Source organism: Geotrypetes seraphini, chromosome 13 (assembly GCF_902459505.1).
Source record: "Geotrypetes seraphini chromosome 13, aGeoSer1.1, whole genome shotgun sequence".
Classification (NCBI taxonomy): domain Eukaryota; kingdom Metazoa; phylum Chordata; class Amphibia; order Gymnophiona; family Dermophiidae; genus Geotrypetes; species Geotrypetes seraphini.
Genome location: NC_047096.1, coordinates 80,852,321 through 80,873,216, shown reverse-complemented (window position 1 = coordinate 80,873,216; position 20,896 = coordinate 80,852,321). Strand labels below are relative to the sequence as shown.

General features: G+C 42.9%; 1 protein-coding gene across 3 annotated transcripts in view; it reads right to left on the bottom strand.

Annotated features, from left to right (window-relative positions):
• The window catches only part of EI24 (EI24 autophagy associated transmembrane protein), a 66,427-nt gene that overhangs the window by 19,037 nt on the left and 26,494 nt on the right, over window positions 1-20,896 (bottom strand). For all 3 annotated transcript variants that reach the window (XM_033917453.1, XM_033917454.1, XM_033917455.1), the window contains exons 7-9: window positions 20,609-20,728; window positions 13,725-13,836; window positions 6,756-6,867 (exon numbers count right to left, since the gene is read on the bottom strand). In XM_033917453.1, coding sequence (XP_033773344.1) covers window positions 6,756-6,867; window positions 13,725-13,836; window positions 20,609-20,728 — 344 coding nt within the window. The remainder of the gene's footprint in view (window positions 1-6,755; window positions 6,868-13,724; window positions 13,837-20,608; window positions 20,729-20,896) is intronic.

The following is a 20,896-nucleotide window of genomic DNA, read 5'->3' as shown; positions in this document are numbered from 1 at the left end:
ATGATGTTGAGGACCCTGTTGTTATAAGTTCCCAATGACCTATGAAAAACTGAAGATGGCCTCCGATGGGCTGAGGCAAAGGCTGAAGAATGGTGACACTGACTATCCTCTGAAGAAACATGTCAAAAAGGCTGTGTGGATTTTGGAGGGGCAGCCTGCTGTTTCTGTTGTTGACATGGTTGCTGTTGTTGTTGTTGTTGTTGTTGAGACGGAGCTGGGATAATAGGCTTTGCAGCAAACCGTCTCTGATAGGAGGATTGTCTGAAGGGACGAGAAGGTGGAGGTTTCTTCTTAGGTTTTATGAGAGTATCCCACCTGGTCTCATGGTCTGATAATTTTTGAGTGGTCGCATTTAAAGAGGCCCCAAGAAGCTCGTCCCCCAAATAAGGTGCATTAGCCAACCAATCCCGATGGTTGACATCAAGCTCCAAGACTCTCAGACAGGCTAGATGCCGCATGACCTCTGACATAGCTGCAGCGCGGAGGAGAGCTCAAAGGTATCATAAATAGAGCGGACCAGGTACTTACGAAGCTGGAGTAAGTCAGAGATGAAGTGCTGAAAAGTGGGTGGAAATATCGGTGCGTTTTATGCAGCGAAGATACTTTCTTTTTAAACACCCCATCCCGATGAACCTTTCTAAAGGCCCGCACCAAATACGGCTCTCCCTAGTGTCTGTAAGCGCCGGCTGTCATAAGAACATAAGCAGTGCCTCTGCTGGGTCAGACCAGAGATCCATCATGCCCAGCAGTCCGCTCGCGCAGCGGCCCATCAGGTCTAGGACCTGTATAGTAATCCTCTATCTATACCCTTCTATCCCCTTTTCCTTCAGGAAATCATCCAATCCCTTCTTGAACCCCAAAACCGTACTCTGTCCTATCACACCCTCTGGAAGCTCATTCCAGGTGTCCACCACCCTTTGTGTGAAGAAGAACTTCCTAGCACTGGTTCTGAATCTGTCCCCTCTTAATTTTTCCAAATGCCCTCTCGTTCTTGTAGTTTTCGAAAGTTTGAAGAATCTGTCCCTCTCCACTTTCTCTATGCCTTTCATGATCTTGTAAGTCTTTATCATATCACCTCTAAGCCTCCGCTTCTCTAGGGAAAAGAGCCCCAGTTTCTCTAATCTTTCAGCATATGAAAGGTTTTCCATGCCTTTTATCAATCGCGTTGCTCTTTTCTGAACCCTCTCGAGTATCGCCATATTCTTCTTAAGGTACGGCGACCAATATTGGACACAGTACTCCAGATGCGGACGCACCATCGCCCGATACAACGGCAGGATAACTTCTTTCGTTCTGGTTGTAATAACTTTCTTGATAATACCTAGCATTCTATTCGTCTTCTTAGAGGCCGCTGCGCACTGTGCCGACAGCTTCATTGTCTTGTCCACTATTACCCCTAAGTCCTTTTCTAGGGTACTTTCACCCGTTACCAGCCCTCCCATCGAATAGCTGTACTTTGGGTTTCTGTTTCCTACATGCAAGACTTTACATTTCTCTACATTAAACTTCATCTGCCATCTCTTTGCCCACTCTTCTAGTTTGTTCAGGTCCCTTTGTAAATCCTCACAGTCCTCTTTAGTCCCAACTCTACTAAATAGTTTGGTGTCATCTGCAAATTTTATTACTTCGCACTTCGTCCCCGTTTCTAGATCATTTATGAATACATTGAACAGCAGCGGTCCGAGTACCGACTCCTACGGAACACCACTCGTGACCCTCCTCCAGTCAAGAGTAGTGGCCCTTCACTTCTACCCTTTGTTCCTACCCGCCAACCAATTTTTGATCCATCTATGTACGTCTCCTTCCACCCCCATGGTTCTTCCCCCAAAGCGTCCTCCGGATTCCCCCTTTAAAGTTAATTAGGCTTGCAACAGGCAGTGGGGGGTCTTACCTCTAAGCTGCTGCCCACACCCAACAGAGATGTGTCTTCCGCACTGTGACCGCCACTGAGCTAATTACGGCAGCCTGCAAAATAAACTTAGCAGGCTGCCATTGGCCTCCGAAGCACATTGCCTCTGCCGCGGTCCCTACCCTGACATCAGAGTAGGAGCGGGACCGCGGTATAGGAAATGTGCTTCGGAGGCCAACAGCAGCCTGCTAGGTTCACTCTGCAGGCTGCCATAATTAGCTCAGTGTCAGTCACAACATCGGAAAACAACCTCTCGATAGAAAAGGAGAGCTGTGTCTCCTCTGATCTCCTGCCCCAGATAGTGAGCAAGAAGAGCAACTGTTGGGGAGGCGATGAGAGCCTGCCAACTCCAGAGCATGCATTCGGGCCCGGGCAGAAGCTGCAGCCCTGCACTCTGAGGGGCTTCTGCCACCCATCCCAGCTCAACCCAGCACAGTTTGGGAGCCGGAGACAACGACTTTGCAGGAATCAGTGAAGGTAAGGCCCCACCCATCGTGAGGGCTCCGGCAGGACACTGGATCTAGACACCGGGGAGGGGGAGAGAGACAGAAAGGAACCTTGAGGAGGGGCAGGAAAAAGACTTGAAGACAGGGCAGATGGGGGTAGAGAAGGGAGGACTCAAAATGTTAGCAGAAGGAAGATAGAGAGAGGGAGAAACCTGAAACAAAGGGGAGGCAGAAGAGAGGGGGTAGATGTTGGACTTGGGGGGGTATAGAGAGAAGAGAGAGAGAGAGACTGCAGACAGGTGGAAATATTCTGGACCAGGGAGGGAGGAAGGAAGGAGAAAGAAGCAGAGAAAGACCTGGAAGAAAGCAGAACAAATGTTGGACATGGGGGGGGGGGAGGTTGGTAAACAGCAGAAAGAGAGATAGAGACCTGGACCCAAAGGGGATGGGGCTGGATTGTGAAAGAAATGTTGGATGCACAGTCAGAAGGAAGTCCAACCAGGAACTAATTAAATCACTAGACATCAAAGGTAGGAAAAATTATTTTAATTTCAATTTAGTGATCGAAATGTGTCAGTTTTGAGAATTTATATCTGCTGTGTATATGAATAATGAAAGGAAAAAATCGTATTATAATTAGGGGAGGGGGGACAGTGTGCAGAGCCTGGCAAGGAGTGTGGGACTGGGTGCAGAGCCTGGCAGGAAGTGAGAGGGGCTGGGTGCAGAGCCTGGTATATGTTAGTACACAATTTTTTTTAGAATGTTTTTTTTTTTCTTGTTTTCCTACTCTAAATCTAGGGTGCGTCTTATGGAGCGAAAAATACGGTAATTTACAGTCAGGTAAATATTTGTGAAATATAGCAACCTAGTTAATTAAGTGCTTTAAATAAAAGGAAAAATGAAAAGCATAGTTGCCAAACCGGTTGGCCAGCATAGTGTTCTGGAACAGTCTTTTGCTAAACTGGTCCATGGTTTTCCCTTCTCTGCCAGGAGGTACCAAGGCATAAACACTGTCCCCCGTAGACTTCTTTAGGGTTGACTCCACTAGAAGAGATTCATGTGGAAGCTGAGACTATAGAATGGGAACCACTCTATAGAGGAGCCACAGGGATGGAAAGACGAGTTTCTAAGTTTTTGTAAAAAGTCTCCCTTAAGATGTCATGAAGGGGAAGTTTAAGAAACTCCTTAGGTGGCTGGTCATAATCTAAGGCATTTAAAAACTCCTTAGATTTCTTAGAGTCAGCTTCTAAGGGAATTGAGAGGGTCTCTGACATCTCCCGGAGAAATTTGGAAAAAGATGATTTTTCTGACTGGAGAGCAGGTCCCTGAGAAGAGTAGAGTTGAGAATCATCCCCTGAGGAATCATCCTCATCAGATAACAAGGGTTCCTGGTCAGAATCTCCCTAAAGATCTGGATCTTGAGTTGTTTGGGGTCGGTGTCGAGCACTGGGTGTGGAAGACTCAAGATGTTTCATTTTTTCAAGACCTTGCCTGATCTGACCGACACCATCTCAGGACATGTCTGTGAAGATGAACGATGTTGAGTAACAACCGGTACCGGCTCCTTAGCCGATGGAGACTCCTGAAAGGGCACTGCCCATGTTAAGGGCTCAGACCTGACTGGCACTGGAGGAGTCGGTGTCGACTTAGTCAGAAGAAGCAGTTGTAACTTCTCCTTCAATTCCTCCTGCGGCAATTCTTTAATTTGCTGCTTTAGAGAAAGCACCGGTACCGCTGGCTTTTTTGCCAGTACCTACGGTGCGGCTCTGCGCACTGGTGATGAGGAGGCTGATGTCAAGGCACTCACTGAAATTGGAGCCGAGCGTTTTTTGGGTCTCCTCGAAGTCGACAGGATTTGGCTCACTGTTGGTTTGACTTGAGGACCCAAAGTGGTGGGGGAAGGCTTCTTAGCCAGCTTACCCACTGGAACATCCGACACCGACGATAGATCCACCGATGTCGTATGGTACGGTGTTGATTTAATTGGTGCCGCCGACGTCGGTATCGGTGTCGAATCACCCTCCATTGTGACGCCGAAGATGAGGCGCTACTGAATTAGACAGTTTTTCAGAGTCCTTTCTGGAGGGATAAACAGTGAGAACAAGATTCAGGTTGGTGCTCAGGCCCCAAGCACTGGAGACACCAACGGTGCAGATCAGTGATGGAAATGGGGTGAGCATAGCGTCCACACTTTTTAAAACCCGTTTGTTGACGGGACATTGAAGGAAACATGGCTTTGGCAAAATTGAATTCTGAGGCTGTCGAGAAGGAACAGACCCCACTGGGCCGAAGCCGTGAAAGTGAAAAAGTAAAATTTTTTTTAACAGAAAAAGAATAAATAAAACAAAGGAAAATAAAAACTGACTAAAAGTCAGAAAGCTGCGGGAAGGCAGCGGAAAAAAGAGAAATCAATAGCTGTTGACAAAACACGTCTTCTTAGCTCCGCAGAAACTAAGAAACTGAGGGACCGCGCACCCTATGTCGGGCGGGAAGGCATTCGTGAATGCTTGGTTCGGGCTATCACGAACTTTCTAAAGACTTAAAGTGGCGATGCACTTTTAAAGTGGTCCGTACCGGGGCTCCGTCGGTGATATCACCCATACGTGAGAATATGCTGCCTGCTTGTCCTGGGATAAATTATGAACTCCCTAAAATAATCTATATTGTTAATTTTAGTTGCTCGGAGTAGTTATCTAGGTGAGGGGAGAGGGAATTTATTTTTTTTTTTAATGGTTATTAGATCTTGGTAAGATAGCAATATGCTTTACTATTATTTTTATTTGATGTGCTCTGAGTGTAGTAGTTTAGTTACACTGCTATGTTAAGCTTAAACTATTGAGGTTTCCTGAGCTCACACACAATACTTTTTTGGTCATTTTCAATTAAGAACTTCCTTGGAAAAAAAACAAGAAATGGTTTTGTAACCTCGGACAGACAAATGAGCATCAACTACTCTTTTTTGTAGAACCTCTGAAATCTTTTTTTATTCTATGATGCAGTCTCACCAACTTTTCTGGTAAAGACCTTTACATATGCCCATACTCAAGAGATTTATTCCGCAAGGTAACTTGTTATCCAGTTATTTAAATACCTGATTCTAATGAACCATTTAATTGTGTTTAGGAAATTAGATGTTCACTTACTGTTTTACACACTGATTCTAAATTAGTCTTATTGTTCATACTTTGCAATTATTGTCTCTCCAAAAATATGGAATTGTTTAGTTTATACCCTTTTAATTGCCCAACACAGACTGGTTTAAATTAAACATAAATACTATGTTAAGAATATGTAATGTCAATATGTTTAGAGTTCACAATCTTTGACAGTACTATAACAAGACCAGCCAGAGAAAAGCCAGACTTAACAGCTCTCAGGATTAAGTTTACAATTATGTGCAAAAAGTACACATAGGGCTCCTTTTACTAAGCTGCGCTAGTGGTTTTAGCGCACGCTACATTGCCACGTGCACTACACGCTAACGCCTCCATAGAGCTGGCGTTAGTATTTTTTGTGTAGCGCCGGGTTAGCACGCGCTAATCTTTAGTGCGTGCTAAAAACACTAGTGCAGCTTAGTAAAAGGAGCCCATAGTTTTCTCTATGTGAACGTCACCAAATCTCAAAATGAAGGTGTTTGTATACGTCTCTTTTGATAATTACCCCAGGAAATGTATGCACTTATATTTGCTGGATTATGTTTGCACATAAATGCAGTTTTCAAAAGTATTCGTATGTATGAAAATTCAAGCTCTTCCCCATTCCCATCACCAGGAATGCCTTGGCTCAAGTCTGATGCACAACTTTTTTTTAATAAAGAGGTAATTTTATAAAGCTTTTTCTGTGTGAAAAGCTGGTTTTACAAGCAGAAAAGGACTTTTACAAAATTGTGCACCTGCATATACACATAAAAGTGCATGGAAAGTGTGCACTTACTTTTATGTGATCTGCCCAGAAGCATTTGCAGAGGTGTAGTTATGGTGGGGCAGAGCAAGAGCGGTGACATATGTTTATATTTTATAAGATAGATTTTACACACACACAAATGTACACCTTTTTGTAGCAGGTGCAAATTTGTGTGTTGGCATGTGTGTGTTATTAGAGCTGTTTCTGGGAACCTATTTTATAAAGGTACACAGGCATCTATGTTGCCTTTATAAAATAGGTGTCTTTTTGGACTTTTCACAAAAAGCATCCTGTTAAAAAAAATAAAATAAAAGGGCCTAAAAGTTTATTTCTGTGCATTAAAGCAATGCTTTACCCACAGAAATTATTTTGAAAAGTATAGAATAAATTCTACTAAATAAGAAGATAAGCTTGGCGTGGCGACTCCCTGATGAAAACCAGGCAAATAAGTTAGGCACAAGGGGGATAAATAAAAATCATTGACATGCTTGTCCTACCTGACAATATAGGAGGATTGCATTGCTGTGAGAAATGCCAGTGGCAAACCAAATCCAAAATAATAAGGCCAGTTCCGTTCAATATTTGATAACCGCTGGTGCATCTCAATCCCTATGTACCAAAAACAAAATAATGAGTTAGAGACAACACCACCAAACTTCAGGTGCAGCTCTTCTCATTGGTCCCTTCTCAGTGGCTTTTAGTTCTCCTGCATGGATATGTGGCACCATAAATTGAAATTTAAAATACAAAAAACCCCCAAACAAAGCCCAAACAAACCCAAGACTAGGTCTGATATTGTTATGAAGTCAGTTGGTGCCCCAGTTATGTTGGGGTAGTTTGTAAAGTTGAAGTTTGCCAAAGGATGGTGATTTGTTGGTGAGAGATAACTATCTTGCTGATGACTTATCTATGGCATTCATGGGGAAGATTGAGGCTGAAGATCAGGGCAAAGGTAAGGCTTCTGGTGTGACTAGTGGAGAAGGTGAGACATTCAATACCATTTAGTGTGGTGGAGGGGCATAATCGAAAGGGACATCTAAGTCCGTTTGCGTCCATCTCGCAAGTCATCCAAAGTTAAAAAGAGCCTAAGACACATTTTCGAAAGATACATCCAACTTTTTTTTCTTTCGAAAATCGTCTAATTATACGTCCTGCCGATTAGATCGTCCAAGCCGCTAAATTGTCCATCTTTATACCACATTTCCATCCAACTTTCTGTCCAAGTCCAAAATGCCAAGAACAAGCCCTGTTGGACGTGGGAGGGATCTGCAAAGTGATAGACTGCACACCCAGACATGCCACCTAAATAGTGGGGTACCTTACAGGGTACTGCTGTGAACTTCACAAAAGGGTGCCATGGCTTCTCCTCACTACAGCTCCCTTATAGGTGACAGTGAGCCCCCCAACCACCTCCAGAATCCCCCAGTGTATCTACCACCCCAATAGCCCTTATGGCTGCAGGAGCCACTTTTATGCCAGTCAAAAAGGGTTTTGGGGGTGTATAGGGCAGTGCACATGTTTAAATATCAATGCAGTCATTACAGGGGCTTATGGGCATGGGTCCTCCTCTCCATGGGTCCCTAACTCACTCCCATGATGACTTAAGCTGCCTCTAGGCTGGATGACTAGGCTTTCCTATGCCAGGCGGCCAGGTGATGATGGTCTGGAGGCTGAAATTTAAAGTTGTGAATAAAATTTTTATGGGGGTGTGGGGGTTGGTGATCACTGGGGTAGTGTGTGGGGGTCTGTTTTATGTGTTTGCAGTGCTTATCTGGTGAGTTTAGGTGGGTTTTTGTGACTTAGACCATGTCTGTCTCAATAGCAAACTATGGACTTTTTTTTTCCAGGAACTTGTTCAAACTTTTCTTAAAAACAGCTATGTTAACCACTCTTACTGCATCCTCTGGCAATATGTTCCAGTGCTTAACTATTCTCTGAGTGAAAAAATATTTCTTCCTATTGGTTTTAAAAGTAACTCCCCATGACTTCATTGGGTGTCCCCTAGTCTTTGTAATTTTTGATGGGCGTCTAAGATCAAAAACAGTTCCCTTGCTAAAAAAGAGGGTCCTTAGGTTCAAAAATTACTACACATACTGGAAAACCATGATCTCGGGTAACAGAAAATGGCTTCCTTGCAGCATGTGAAGCCAGAAAACTGGAAGAGAAGCTTTGTACTTCTTAATGGTGACACAATGAGGGGTGCATGAAGGAGTATCAGCTGCAAAGAAAAACACGGTCTACCTGACCACAAGCAGGAAACTAGGTTCAAAAATTTCTGCACATACTGGAAAAGCATGGGCTCTGCTTGAAATATATGGCAACTTAATGGTGATGCGATTATATCACCAAGGAGTCTCTCTGATTAGCAAAGTTTGTATATTAAGACTATACTGTATTATAATAAAGAAAATAATCGTAGAGAATAAAGAATTTGTGGTCATTTCAGACATTCCTATTCACATAGAGAAAAGCTTGATGTGAAAGAGAAAATAGATACTAACATTTCTAATACATGTGCGTCTTTGTATCAAGTGATTATTTTGTATTATACACGGAGAAACAAAAAATCCTCATGCACCAACAAATGGAACCAGAGACTATGAAAATGTAGCCACTGGCTTGATTAAAAATAACTTCCATGTGAATCTTGACATGTTCCCTGGACATATGAACTCAAGGAGGCTCTCGGTGGAGTATTGCAGTGGTGAGATTCATTTTTGTACACACACACAAAAAGAGCAACTCTGATCTCTCGAGCAAATTATACAGTAACAGATCACAAGTGTAAAAGCATGCATATGTTTGATGACGTGGGCACAAACATACTGTATATAAAATATGGAGCACATACTTGCTTAATGTAGATGGCAAAATTTCCACATGCTACCCCTTTCACATGCTTATTAGATCCATTTATAAAATGATATTCAATGCAGAACTCTCAATGTGTAAATACTTCCTGTATATTCTTTACAGAATTACTGCATTAATGCACATTATGAGCAGTGTTCCCTCTAAGCGGGCGGGTGTTGTGAGCAAACTTTTTTCACTGTGAGCTAAAAATATCGGGCGCCAGCAAGTTATGAGCCAAATAAATATGTTGTCAAGGCATCAGGCCAGCTTAAGTTCCAGGCCAGTTATGGAACTGAATTTAAGATTTGTAGGTTCATGGGGACATACTCTAGTCCGTATAGTGTAACAGGAAAATTTACAAAGGGAAACTCTCTAAGGCAGTGTTCTTCAACCTTTTTACACCTATGGACCGGCGGAAATAAAATAATTATTTCGTGGACCGGCAAACTACTAAGACTGAAATTTTTTTTTAAAAACCATCGCCGCCCCGTCCCCGCAAGCTCGGTCCCAAAAACCATCTGATCCCATCCGCACAAGCCTCAAATAGTTATAATTTTATATTGAACATATTTTATTAAAGTATAAAAAGAAACAATATTCTATACAATTGTCATTTTATAAATACAAATAATATAGGGCAAAATCAACAAAACCCCTGTCTCCCCTCCCCTTCACATATATCCCCTCTACTATCAAGAAAACTGAATAAGCCAAATTATTACAGAATGCTACACAAATATCAAGTAACAGAATATCACAGTCACACATGACAGGAATGGTGTTAGGGGAGTGGAACTAGGGCAACTGCCCCCTGGTCAGAGAGAGCCCTAAGCCAGCTGGAAGCTAAAGAAGCACTGCCTGGGCTTTGCACTCCCCAATTATGTCTAGCAAGATACATATTTCAAATCTGATATATTTGAATCACAAGATAGAAATAAAATTATTTTTTTCTACCTTTTGTCGTCTCTGATTTCTGCTTTCATTGCCTTTTCACTCTCTTCCAGCCAGTGTCTGCCCTAAGAACATAAGAATTGCCACTGCTGGGTCAGACCAGAGGTCCATCATGACCAGCAGTCCGCTCACGCGGCAGCCCTCTGGTCTAAAACCAGCACCCTAACGGAGACTAGCCCTACCAGCGCACGTTCTTGTTCAGCAGGAACTTGTCTAACTTTGTCTTGAATCCTTGGAGGGTGTTTTCCCCTATAACAGCCTCTGGAAGAGCGTTCCAGCTTTCTACCACAGAACTTCCTTACGTTTGTATGGAATCTATCCCCTTTCAACTTTAGAGAGTGCCCTCTCGTTCTCCCTGCCTTAGCTACTAAGTCTATTCCCTTCAGTACCTTGAATGTTTCTATCATGTCCCCTCTCAATCTCCTCTGCTCAAGGGAGAAGAGGCCCAGTTTCTCTAATCTTTCGCTGTACGGCAACTCCTCCAGCCCCTTAACCATTTTAGTTGCTCTTCTCTGGATCCTTTCGAGTAGTACCGTGTCCTTCTTCAAGTACCAGTGCTGGACGCAGTACTCCAGGTGAGGGCGTACCATGGCCCGGTACAGCAGCATGATAACCTTCTCTGTCTCTTCAGTCCAGCATCTGCCCCTTCCATTCACTGTCTGTCTTTCCCTGCCATCTCTCCTCCTGCCCCCCCCCCACCCCCCAATTTGGTCTAGCATCCATCATCTTCCTTCTGTTCCCCTCATGGTCTGGCATCTCTATCCTTCCTTCCCCCCTGTGGTTTTTAGCATATCTCTCTTCTCATTTCCTCCACTCAGATCTGATCATTCTCTACTCTCTCTTCCCTTTTCTTCTCTGGTCTTCCTTCTCTATTTTCTGCCTCCATCTAAATTAAATTCTTTCTTACTATTTAGTCCCGTTTCCCTCTTTTCACTGTGTCTACACACAGCTTGTCACCCCTTTCCCTCACCCCTCCATTATCTTACTATTTTCTTCCCCCTTTATTTATCTCCTCCTTCCATCCAGTATGTGTTCTTTCCCCACTTCCATTCAGCATCTGCTCTCCCCTCTCAACTGACATCCATCTGCCTTCTGCTCTCTCTCCCTTCTTCTCACTTCCATCATCTGTCCCCTTCTCTCTCTCTCTCATCTCCTCCATTCCATCATCTGCCCCTTCTCTCTCCCTCTCCCCCCCCCCCCCAACTTCCATCATCTGCCCCCCTTCCCCTCACCTTTGTGGGTCACTTTCTTTCCCCTGAGGGTGGCTCATGTCACAGGGGAAGCTTTGGCCGAGCAGAACCGCTTGATTGACAGTGGAACTTACTTGATTGATGGCGATGCTGGGGCCCGTTGCCGTTTGAAGGAAAAAAAAAAAGGTGGAAAAAAGGAACCTGTAAAGGCGAGAGGAAGGGAAACCTCCAGGACAGCTGCTTTTTGCCCTCCTTCAGCGGCCCAAGAGTTCAGACCAGCAGCGGCAGCTCTGTATGCTTTTAACTTCGGCACAGAGCTGCCCCTAATCAATAGTTTAGCGCGGTTTCATGAGGCAGCCTCGGGGCCTTTGATAGCCGGCCCGCTTCGATGATGCGATGTGGGCCGGCCTAGCAAAGGCCCCGAGGCTGCCTTATGAAACCGCGCTAAACTATTGATTAGGGGCAGCTCTGTGCCGAAGTTAAAAGCATACACAGCTGCCGCTGCTGGTCTGGAGGTGCGGAGACAAGGCAGGAGGCAAACGCGGTGGAAGGCAGGAGTCCCGGCACAGCGACTGCAACAGGAAGTTGCAAGTCAGCTGACGCCGGCCTTTCGTTGCGGCGGGGACCGAATCCTTCGCGGACCGGCAAGATTTTGTTTGCGGACCGGACCGGCGGTTGAAGAACTGTGCTCTACACTGTGTGCGCTGTGACGAGAAACTTGTGCGCTGCGAGGTAATATTTTGTGCGCCAGCGCACGCCAGCACAGCTTAGCGGGAACACTGAAGCCAAGGGGGAGAGGGTGAAAAATCTCTCTGCCCTTTTCCTATCTAGCTCTCTCTACCTCTATATCATAGTTTGTGTGCTACTGAAACACAATTCTGTGTCACTCATACACTTTTTTTCTTTATCAAATTAACTTCCTTATTGACTCTGCAGTCTGACACTTGTTCTCAAACAAACCCACTCACTGACACAACTAGAAATCCTCAGGAAGAGAAAGAAAAGGCTCTACTGAGAAGCTGGCAAACAAGAAAATCTAGTGGGAAGTGATACAAGTGCTGTGGAGGAGCGTGGTCATATATAGGATTTTGGAAACTGTCCTAAAGTTTTATTGTGGCGCTTGACTCTCAAAGCAGGAAATGCTGCCAGAACTCTGATGTCAGGTTTTGGAGTGCAGTACAGTGGTGCCTCGCATAACGAACGCCTCGCACAATGAACGCTGCACACAACGAACTTCATGTCTTGATTCACACAACGAACTTCGTTTCACACAACGAACTTCGTTTCACACAACGAACTTCACACAACGAACTTCGTTTCACACAACGAACTTCGTTTCACACAACGAACTTCGTTTCACACAACGAAGTCGCCCGAGCTGCCGATGTATTGCATCCTTCCGCGCAGGCACTGCAGGCAGTCGTTAGTCACTGCGCTTAACTGCCCTCTCTCACTGTATACAGTCGTCCTTTTAAGATAAACTCAATATTTTTTATATATCATGGCTTCTAAAAAAAGCAGGAAGGTGATTTCTGTTGAAATGAAACGGGAAATAATTAGAAGGAGTGAATGTGGGGTAAAACAGTGTGACCTCGTCAAAGAGTTTGGCCTCAGCAAGACCACCATTTTGACAAATTTATCTTTTTTTATGTCATCTTAGCATATTTTATGCTGCAGAACGAATTTTTTTTTTTAACATGTATTGTTATGGGAAAACGCGTTTCACATAACGAACTTTTCGCATAACAAACTTGCTCCTGGAACGAATTAAGTTCGTTGTGTGAGGCACCACTGTACTTCTAAATTGCACAAGCTAAGTATTTTGTTATGTATGTTCTTAGAAGACAGATGTAAACATATTGTGGACTTTGAATGACTAAAGGAGACAGATGACAAATTGATGTATGCAAGTTATAGCAAGCCCAAATAGTACTGAGAGCTTTCTGATGTCTCCAAAATATAATAAATACTTTTTATAAATTAAAAATGCTTAATGTTATAAGAAAAAAATCAAGTATTAGTATATACAAAAATTATTAAACAAAAATATATTTTTTTGAGAATCCTTTCATCTAGCTGTCCCCATACCTGGAATAAAATACCTGAATTTGCCCGTCGAGCCCCTTCCCTTCCCTTGTTTAAAGGCAGACTGAGAACCCACCTTTTTGATATAGCCTTTAATCCTTAACCCTACTCCTCTGCCCTCCAACCCAGCCAGCTGATTCACCATTCCCCTTAACTGTATCCATGACATCCTGTTTGTCTGTCTTGGCTGTTTAGATTGCAAGCTCTTTCGAGCAGGGACTGTTTTCTTCTTTGTGACTCTGTACAGCACTGCATACGTCTAGTAACGCTATAGAATTAATAGTAGTAGTAGTAGAAACATCCAGAACATATTTTTTTCTCTCTCTCATAAGAGATTTTTTATGCCAAACTGCTAGCTGGCAGGGGCTGTAAAGGCTTGTCACTCACCATTATTAAACCAGCGATACTCAAAACAGTATAGAGAATAGAGCAGCGACATGTGGAGCAGACTCACTAACTGTCCGATGATATCAATTGGAAACAAACTGACAATCATTCCCTGGAAACCATAGAAAAGAGAGGAAATCAGTACAAGCTTGATCATGAAGACTTTCTCCCACTGGGCCCTTCCTATTCAAATTCTTTTCTATTACTCCATCCATAAAATCAATTTTCTTTTTTCTATTATGTTTTTATAATAATTCACAAATATTAAAACTTGAACAGAAAAATAGATCTTACTTAACAAATAATTTCCAAGATAAATATCAACAAAAGTATATAAGTAAGATCTATTTATAATAACCCCAATTTAAGGTAAATAAAATTTAATAAAGTGAGGAGCAAGAAAACAGAAATGTAAGGGGTGATATCGATAGAAATAAAAATATCCTACCCTAGGTAAGAAAAAAGAAAATTCTCAAAGCAGACTGGAGGAACCTATAAATCACATTTATCACGTTTCTTTAAATCATTTTAACACATCCAAAGGAGTTGATGTAGCTATAAGAACAGGAGGTTGCCTTGATATCAGCGGGAGGGGCCTTAGGCGCCTGGACCAATCAGGCCCTAGGATCCTGTGGGTTGGGCAGGGGAGGGGCGGGCCCCACCTCATTTGGACGGAGGTGGGCCTGCTGGCCGGACGTGCGAGGAGCCGTCCGGTCCAACTTGAAAGTAAGACCAAGGGGGGGTTCCGGGTTGGGGGGGTTCATTAGGGAGGGGTCTGGCAGGAGGGGTTGGGCACCTTCCTGCCGGCGATCTTAGGGGGGGCCGTTGGGGGGCCGGCAGGAGGGGTTGGGTTCCCTCCTGCCGCAATCGCTGGGGGAGGAGAGACTTGCGGCCCTAGCCATGGCCGCTATAATAATAATAATAATAATAACTTTATTTTTATATACCGCCAGCTATCTTGCGACTTCTAGGCGGTTTACAGTAAAAGAGATTGTGAATACAATAAAAGAAAATGTAAATACAATAAAGAGAGGCTTTGCGTACAATGAATTAAGGAGTTTAGCAGTAAACTTCTTGTACAATGACTTACAGAGTAAAGCAGGTTACATCTGTTAATATTAATAATGTTAACAACAGTTTGTGTGTTGCAAGGCCCGGAAGTGCCAAGCTGTTTGCTCAGAAGTAGAAATATTCCGTGATTTGGATAGAGTGTTTGTAGTTAGTGATTAGGGGTTGGGGTTAACAGTTTGCAAGTTTAGTTATGTGATGATGTTGCGAGGGGGTTGATGTTCCGGTTCGTTGCCTAGGTGTTTCAAGAATAGGTAAGTTTTTAGGTGTTTCCTGAATTCTTCGTAATTGTTTGTGTGTGCAATGAGTTTTTCTAGGTCTTTACCCCATATGGCTGCTTGATATGATAGCAGTTGTTGATGGTGTCTCTTATATTTGCACCCTCTAGCCGGTGGGGAGACAAATTTCATGTGTGTTTTTCTTTCGTGTCTGTTGGTTGGGAATGAGAAGAGATCTGTGATGTATTTTGGGGCTAGACCATTTAGAACTTTGAAGCAGAGACATCCTAGCTTGAACTTTGTGCGCGCCTCCATCGGCAGCCAGTGTAGGAGTCGGTAAGAAGGTACAGCGGCCACATCTACTTACCGTGTAGGCCAGCATTTTGCTAGACTACATTGTAAGTGTCTCCCGTTCTGGTAGCCATAGGCGAGCTTAGGCGGGTTTGCGGGCCTTTCCAGGCTCCCTGGAGGCGCCTTCAATATAGGCAGCCTGCCTGGGGAGCATTTTTTTTTTAGAAAAAGTGCCTTCCGATTGGCTGATTAGACAGCTGTAGGATGCCTACAGCTGCCTACAATCGAGAACACTTTGCAGAATCAGGGCCTGAATGTCCCAGAAACTTAGGGGCAAATTCTGTAAAGGACACCTAAAGTTATGAGTCCATAATGTGGATGTCCAGCAACTTAGGTGTCCAAATCTGAGTGCTATTCTGTAAATATATATATATTTTTTACATGTAGATATACATATAAGCAGGGTCTAACTGCTTCTTTTACAAAGCTGCACAGCAACAGCCCCAAAGCCCTTTAAATCTCTATGGGCTTTGGGGCCGTTAGCGCAGGGCAGCCGCTAGCCCAGCTTTGTAAAAGAGGCCCTAAGTGGATCTTGGTCAGGTCGCCCATGCACACAACTTGTAGAATACTAGTGCATATCCCTGGAATTTAGGCACACACACTTATGCCAGCTCTATAGCTATATTTTTGCTGTTACACTTATGCCAGATCTATAGCATGCATTTTTGCTGTTACACTAGTATTCTCTAATGGTAGGAGCCTATGTTCCTTTATAGAATAAGTTCCTCCATGATGTCCAATAACAGAATTACTTCTACAGTGGTTGAATATCGCCATTATACATATATCTACTATCGATGTTCAAAACTGCAGGTATATTTGGGACCACTGCCTATTCATACAACACAACTGGAATTCAAAAATTTAATCATTACAGACTAAAAATTGACCCATTTACTATTTATTTGGATTTCTTTCACACCTTTTCAGTAGTTGCTCAAGGAATGTAACATTTAAGCATGGTATGTGGCTCATTTTCAAAAAAGAAAAATATCCAAAAAAGGGCATAAACCAACACTTGGACGTTTTAATCACCAAAATGTGATGATTTTAAAAATCGACTTCCTAGACATCCTCCCAGGCTTTTTGTCCACAGTGCGTCCAAAGTTCAAGGGACTTGTTGGATGTGTGTTATGGGTAGAATTTTGGATTGCTTAGCACTTGGACATCTTGCAGCCCAGCAAAAATATTATAAGACTAAACGTGTGTTCAATAAACAACCTAAGGTACCAAAAATTACAAACATACAAAATGTATACAATGATATTTTCATATCACAGAGGAAAAAAAACTCAAAACACCCTGGTGTCTCGTGATCATACTGGACACCTTATATTGGGTTTGTGAAAATTGATCAATACAGTGAACACAATTAAAAAAGAAAAAATAATTTAAATATCAGAAATAAAATAATATATATATATAAATAAAAGAAAAGAGGTTTTTTATTACCAATGATGATACCCTGAACCCCAATACAAAGTGTCCAGTATGATCACGAGACACCGGGGTGTTCTGAGGTCTTTTCCTCTGTGATAGGAAAATATCACTGCATACATTTTGTGTGTTTGTAGCTTTTGGTACCACTGGAGGGATTAAGTCATGACCCCCACACTCCCCCAATGGTCAATGACTCCCTCCCACCCTCTAAAGATGCAAAAGAAACAATATATACCTGTCTCTATAACAGCAGCACCTGGTATACGAAATTCTAGTAGAGCAGCAGCAGGTGTTTGGAGTAACCTGGTGGGCGGTATAGCGAACCATAGAGAGGGTGACCCAGGCCCATATCCAACCTTACCCACATTTATGGTGGAAAGTGTGAGCCCACCAAAACTTACTAAAAACCACATATGGTACACCTGCAGCCGTAAGAGTTATTAGGATAGTAGGCAGGTGGATATAGTAGGTTTTGCAGGGGTTTAGGAGGGCTCACCATACATTGTAAGGGAGTTCTGGTGAAATATACACCTGGCATCCTTTATGTGATGTTTACAGCAGTGACCACTAAAGTGCCCCACTGCTCTGCCGGCATGTCTATGTGGCCAGTGTGGCATAAATGGTGGACCCACCTATATCCAAAATGGTTTAGTTTTGGATGTTTGGATCTTGAACGTTTTTCTTTTTGAAAATCACTGAAAAAGTTGGATGCCCTAAGAGGTGATTTTTGAAAAAACCCTAAAACAAAACCAACCCCAAGATAGATGTCTAGAGGTTTTGAAAATGAACATTTTTGTCTCCTGATTTTTGGACGCATTTCTCAAAACATCCAAATTGGACTTAGATGCATTATCGAAAATGGCCCTCCCCCTATTTCTATGTTTCCGAAAGGCTTACACTCTAAGGACTAGGTTTACTAAAAGGAACTTCCACATTATTGTTTGCTAGAATGCATTATTTACTGCAAGTCCATTTTATGGGATCTATTAACTAATATGCATTAACAGTGTTAGTGCATACTAACATAGTAAAAGTTTCAATCAATATTAATACATTCAATATAAGAAAAACTGGGAAGGAGACATAGCACAATCCATAGAAAGTGAAGTAAAGGACCTCAGTGTCACTCAGGATGAAAAAATCAATCAAAACTGAGGACAAGCAAACTTCAAATAAGAATTTGAAGAAGAAGACACATCCTCGGTCCAGAAAAACTCCACTATAGGTGATTTTCTTAATTTCCTTAATTTTTACTTATTCTCAAAACTTAGGGCTCCTTTTACAAAGGTGCTCTAGCATTTTTGCAAGGCAGTAGCACCTAGCGCGTGCTATTCCGCGCTGTAAGGCCCTAATGCACCTTTGTAAAAGGAGTCCTTAATAGAGACAATCACTCCAAAATGCTTTAAATACAAAAGGTAAGTAAGAAGAAAAAAAACACACTTATCTTCTTGAGGTGTCTCCACAAACCAGCTTTATATATAAAGGGGCGGGCACTTGTTAAATACTTGTGAAATAATTTCACAGCGAGTGTTCCGTCCACATACAGGGATCAAAAAATAGTGATCTCCCATTCAACTTGGATATATTTTCTTTTTTTCATTACTAACACAGTAACACACTCTAGCAAATCTAACCCTAAGCTTGTACCTAAGGTAATGGAAGGATAAATAAGGCTCAAGTTCAGGTTTATTAAATTTGCTTAGCTGCTTAGGGACACCAAGTCCATTCAAGTGGATTACAAACAGCTAAAAATAAAAAGCAGTGAAATGAACTCTATGCATCCTCCCCTGTCACCTGAAATAACTTTCTTAAGGTCAAAAGGAACATTCATATTTGAACCCAGTCCTCCATGGTTCCCAGCACACTGTTCCATCCATTCCAGAGGTGCAATCTCTCCACCCTGAGGGTCTACAAATGCTGTGCTTCTTGCCAACTAATTCTGGTCTTTCCAGATGAGGACAACACTGTCAGGTGACTCACTGCCACATCCTTCTTTTTCTTAGGAAAGGAATATAGATCCCTCAGTCTTGGTTACCCTTAGACTGGAATCAGATGTCTCACCCTTAGAGAATCCCATCTCCAATGATCAGATGTAACAGTAATGGGGAGCCTGAGCATCCAAGAATATGGGATCCCTCTACAGCAGGAGGTTCTCAACCCAGTCCTCAGAACACACCTAGTGAGTCAGTTTTTCAGGATACCAACAATATATATGAGATAGATCTGCATACAATGGAAGCAGTGCATGCATATTTATCTTATGAATATTAATTGTGGATATCTTGAAAACTAGATTGGCTTGACATGTCCTGAAAACCCTTGCTCTATAGAAATTCACCTAAGAGCCACCAAGAGGTCACACCATGGAAAATAAAGGGAAAGAGGGGGAGGGACTTGCCATACTGCCTTTTTGCGGTTACAGCCCAAGTGGTTTAAACACCATAAACAGGTACTTATTTGCACCTAAGGCAGTGAAGGCAATAGGGTTCACCAGCTCCTTTTTCATGATTAGCCTCCCCAAAGAGGAGTTACGCCCTGTCTAATGAACAGGCTATTTCCATTTGCTCTTGTCAAACTGACACCTTAGCCTGTCCCAGCCAGTGGAGTGCAGTGCAGTATCACCCCAAACACTACCAAAGCCAAACTGGGGTTTCTTCTATACAGGGACATTTAGACTGAGTCTGCCCAAGTAGTGCCACACTTGGATTTGGGGTTTTTTTTCATTTCCAGGTTGTGGTAAGCATGTATATAGAGAGCTGATTCTGTAGGCTGCCTCTGCTATTGTTCCACTACCTGAGAGGGCAGGAAAGAGAAGCTCTGATATGCCTGTGAGGTTGCTTCCTGAAATAACTCAGTAGAGAACTGAAGATGTGCAGGCTCTGCTGTGCCTGAGGTTAGATATGCAGCCTCCAGGAACATTAACCTAAGATAAAAGAGCTTGGAACGATTTACTTACTTATTGTTGGTATGAATCAGCAGTAAAATGGCTACTGATCCTAACAGATTTCTTTTTTTTGGGTGGGGGGTGCAACAAGGCCAAGGTCAGCATGGATCACAAAGGCCAGGGCTCAATTCTAAGAAGTCCATTTAGCCTTGTTTTTGGCTGGGAGCTGACCCTCCACAAATTGCACTTGCCTGCCTTCTCACAGGACAGGCCACAAAGGACTGTAATCATTTTAGACACCCTAAGTTCAAATCTGTCTGAGAACCACAAAAAGTAAGGAGGCATTCTGGAGCTATTTATCTTTTTTTTTTTTTTTGTAAATGTTACTGCTTCCCTATTGCTGAACAAGAATAGCATGTGCTGTCAGTAGTTTCTGTTGTCAAACCTAAGAAGGGTGAAAGTTATTGGGGGAGCGCCTGACGCTGGACCCATCAAGTGTGAGAACTTGGATCCTCAAGAGAACCTTTTTCCAAAGGTTAGGGGAAATTAATCTTAACAGGACAGGCACATTCCCTATCCCCACCCCCAACTCAGTCTACTGAGCCTAGCTTCCTGGGAGGCACCTCCTCTTAGTTGCTGCACAAGACCAAATCTCCTGGAGACACAGAAATACTGAAGGTGGCGTCAGACCCCAAAAGGAAAGTCAGCTTTGAGACTTTTTTTTCTTCGTCTCCATCTACTCATAGAGGAACATAATCCACTTGTTTGGATTGGATTGGACTGGTATTAACATTAAGGAATAATCCTACATGCATCTGCTGTCCTCTGTTCTAAAGGTATCCTATGAATCTTAAATGTAAACAAAAAAGGAGCTCATGTTAGCTGATTCTTATGTAATGTTTTGGCCTAGCCTTTTCTTGTACCTGGATAAGAAAAAGTGCCTGCAGCAGGAGGTTAAACAGCATATCTGCGATGATCTTACTGATGCTAGGGAAGGGATGTGGTTTTCTTCCTGATATTTCAAATGCCAAGTCTGCAATGTCCTACAGCAAACACAAACAGAATGGATTACCAAAGCTTTAAGCAACAAGAACTGCTAGTGCTGCTAGAACAACCTATCTAATCACACTGTAATTTAAAGCCCTGGTCAATTTTACCACACAGTGCCCTCTGTTAATCCAGAGCCCTATTATTCTTCACATGGCAATTCT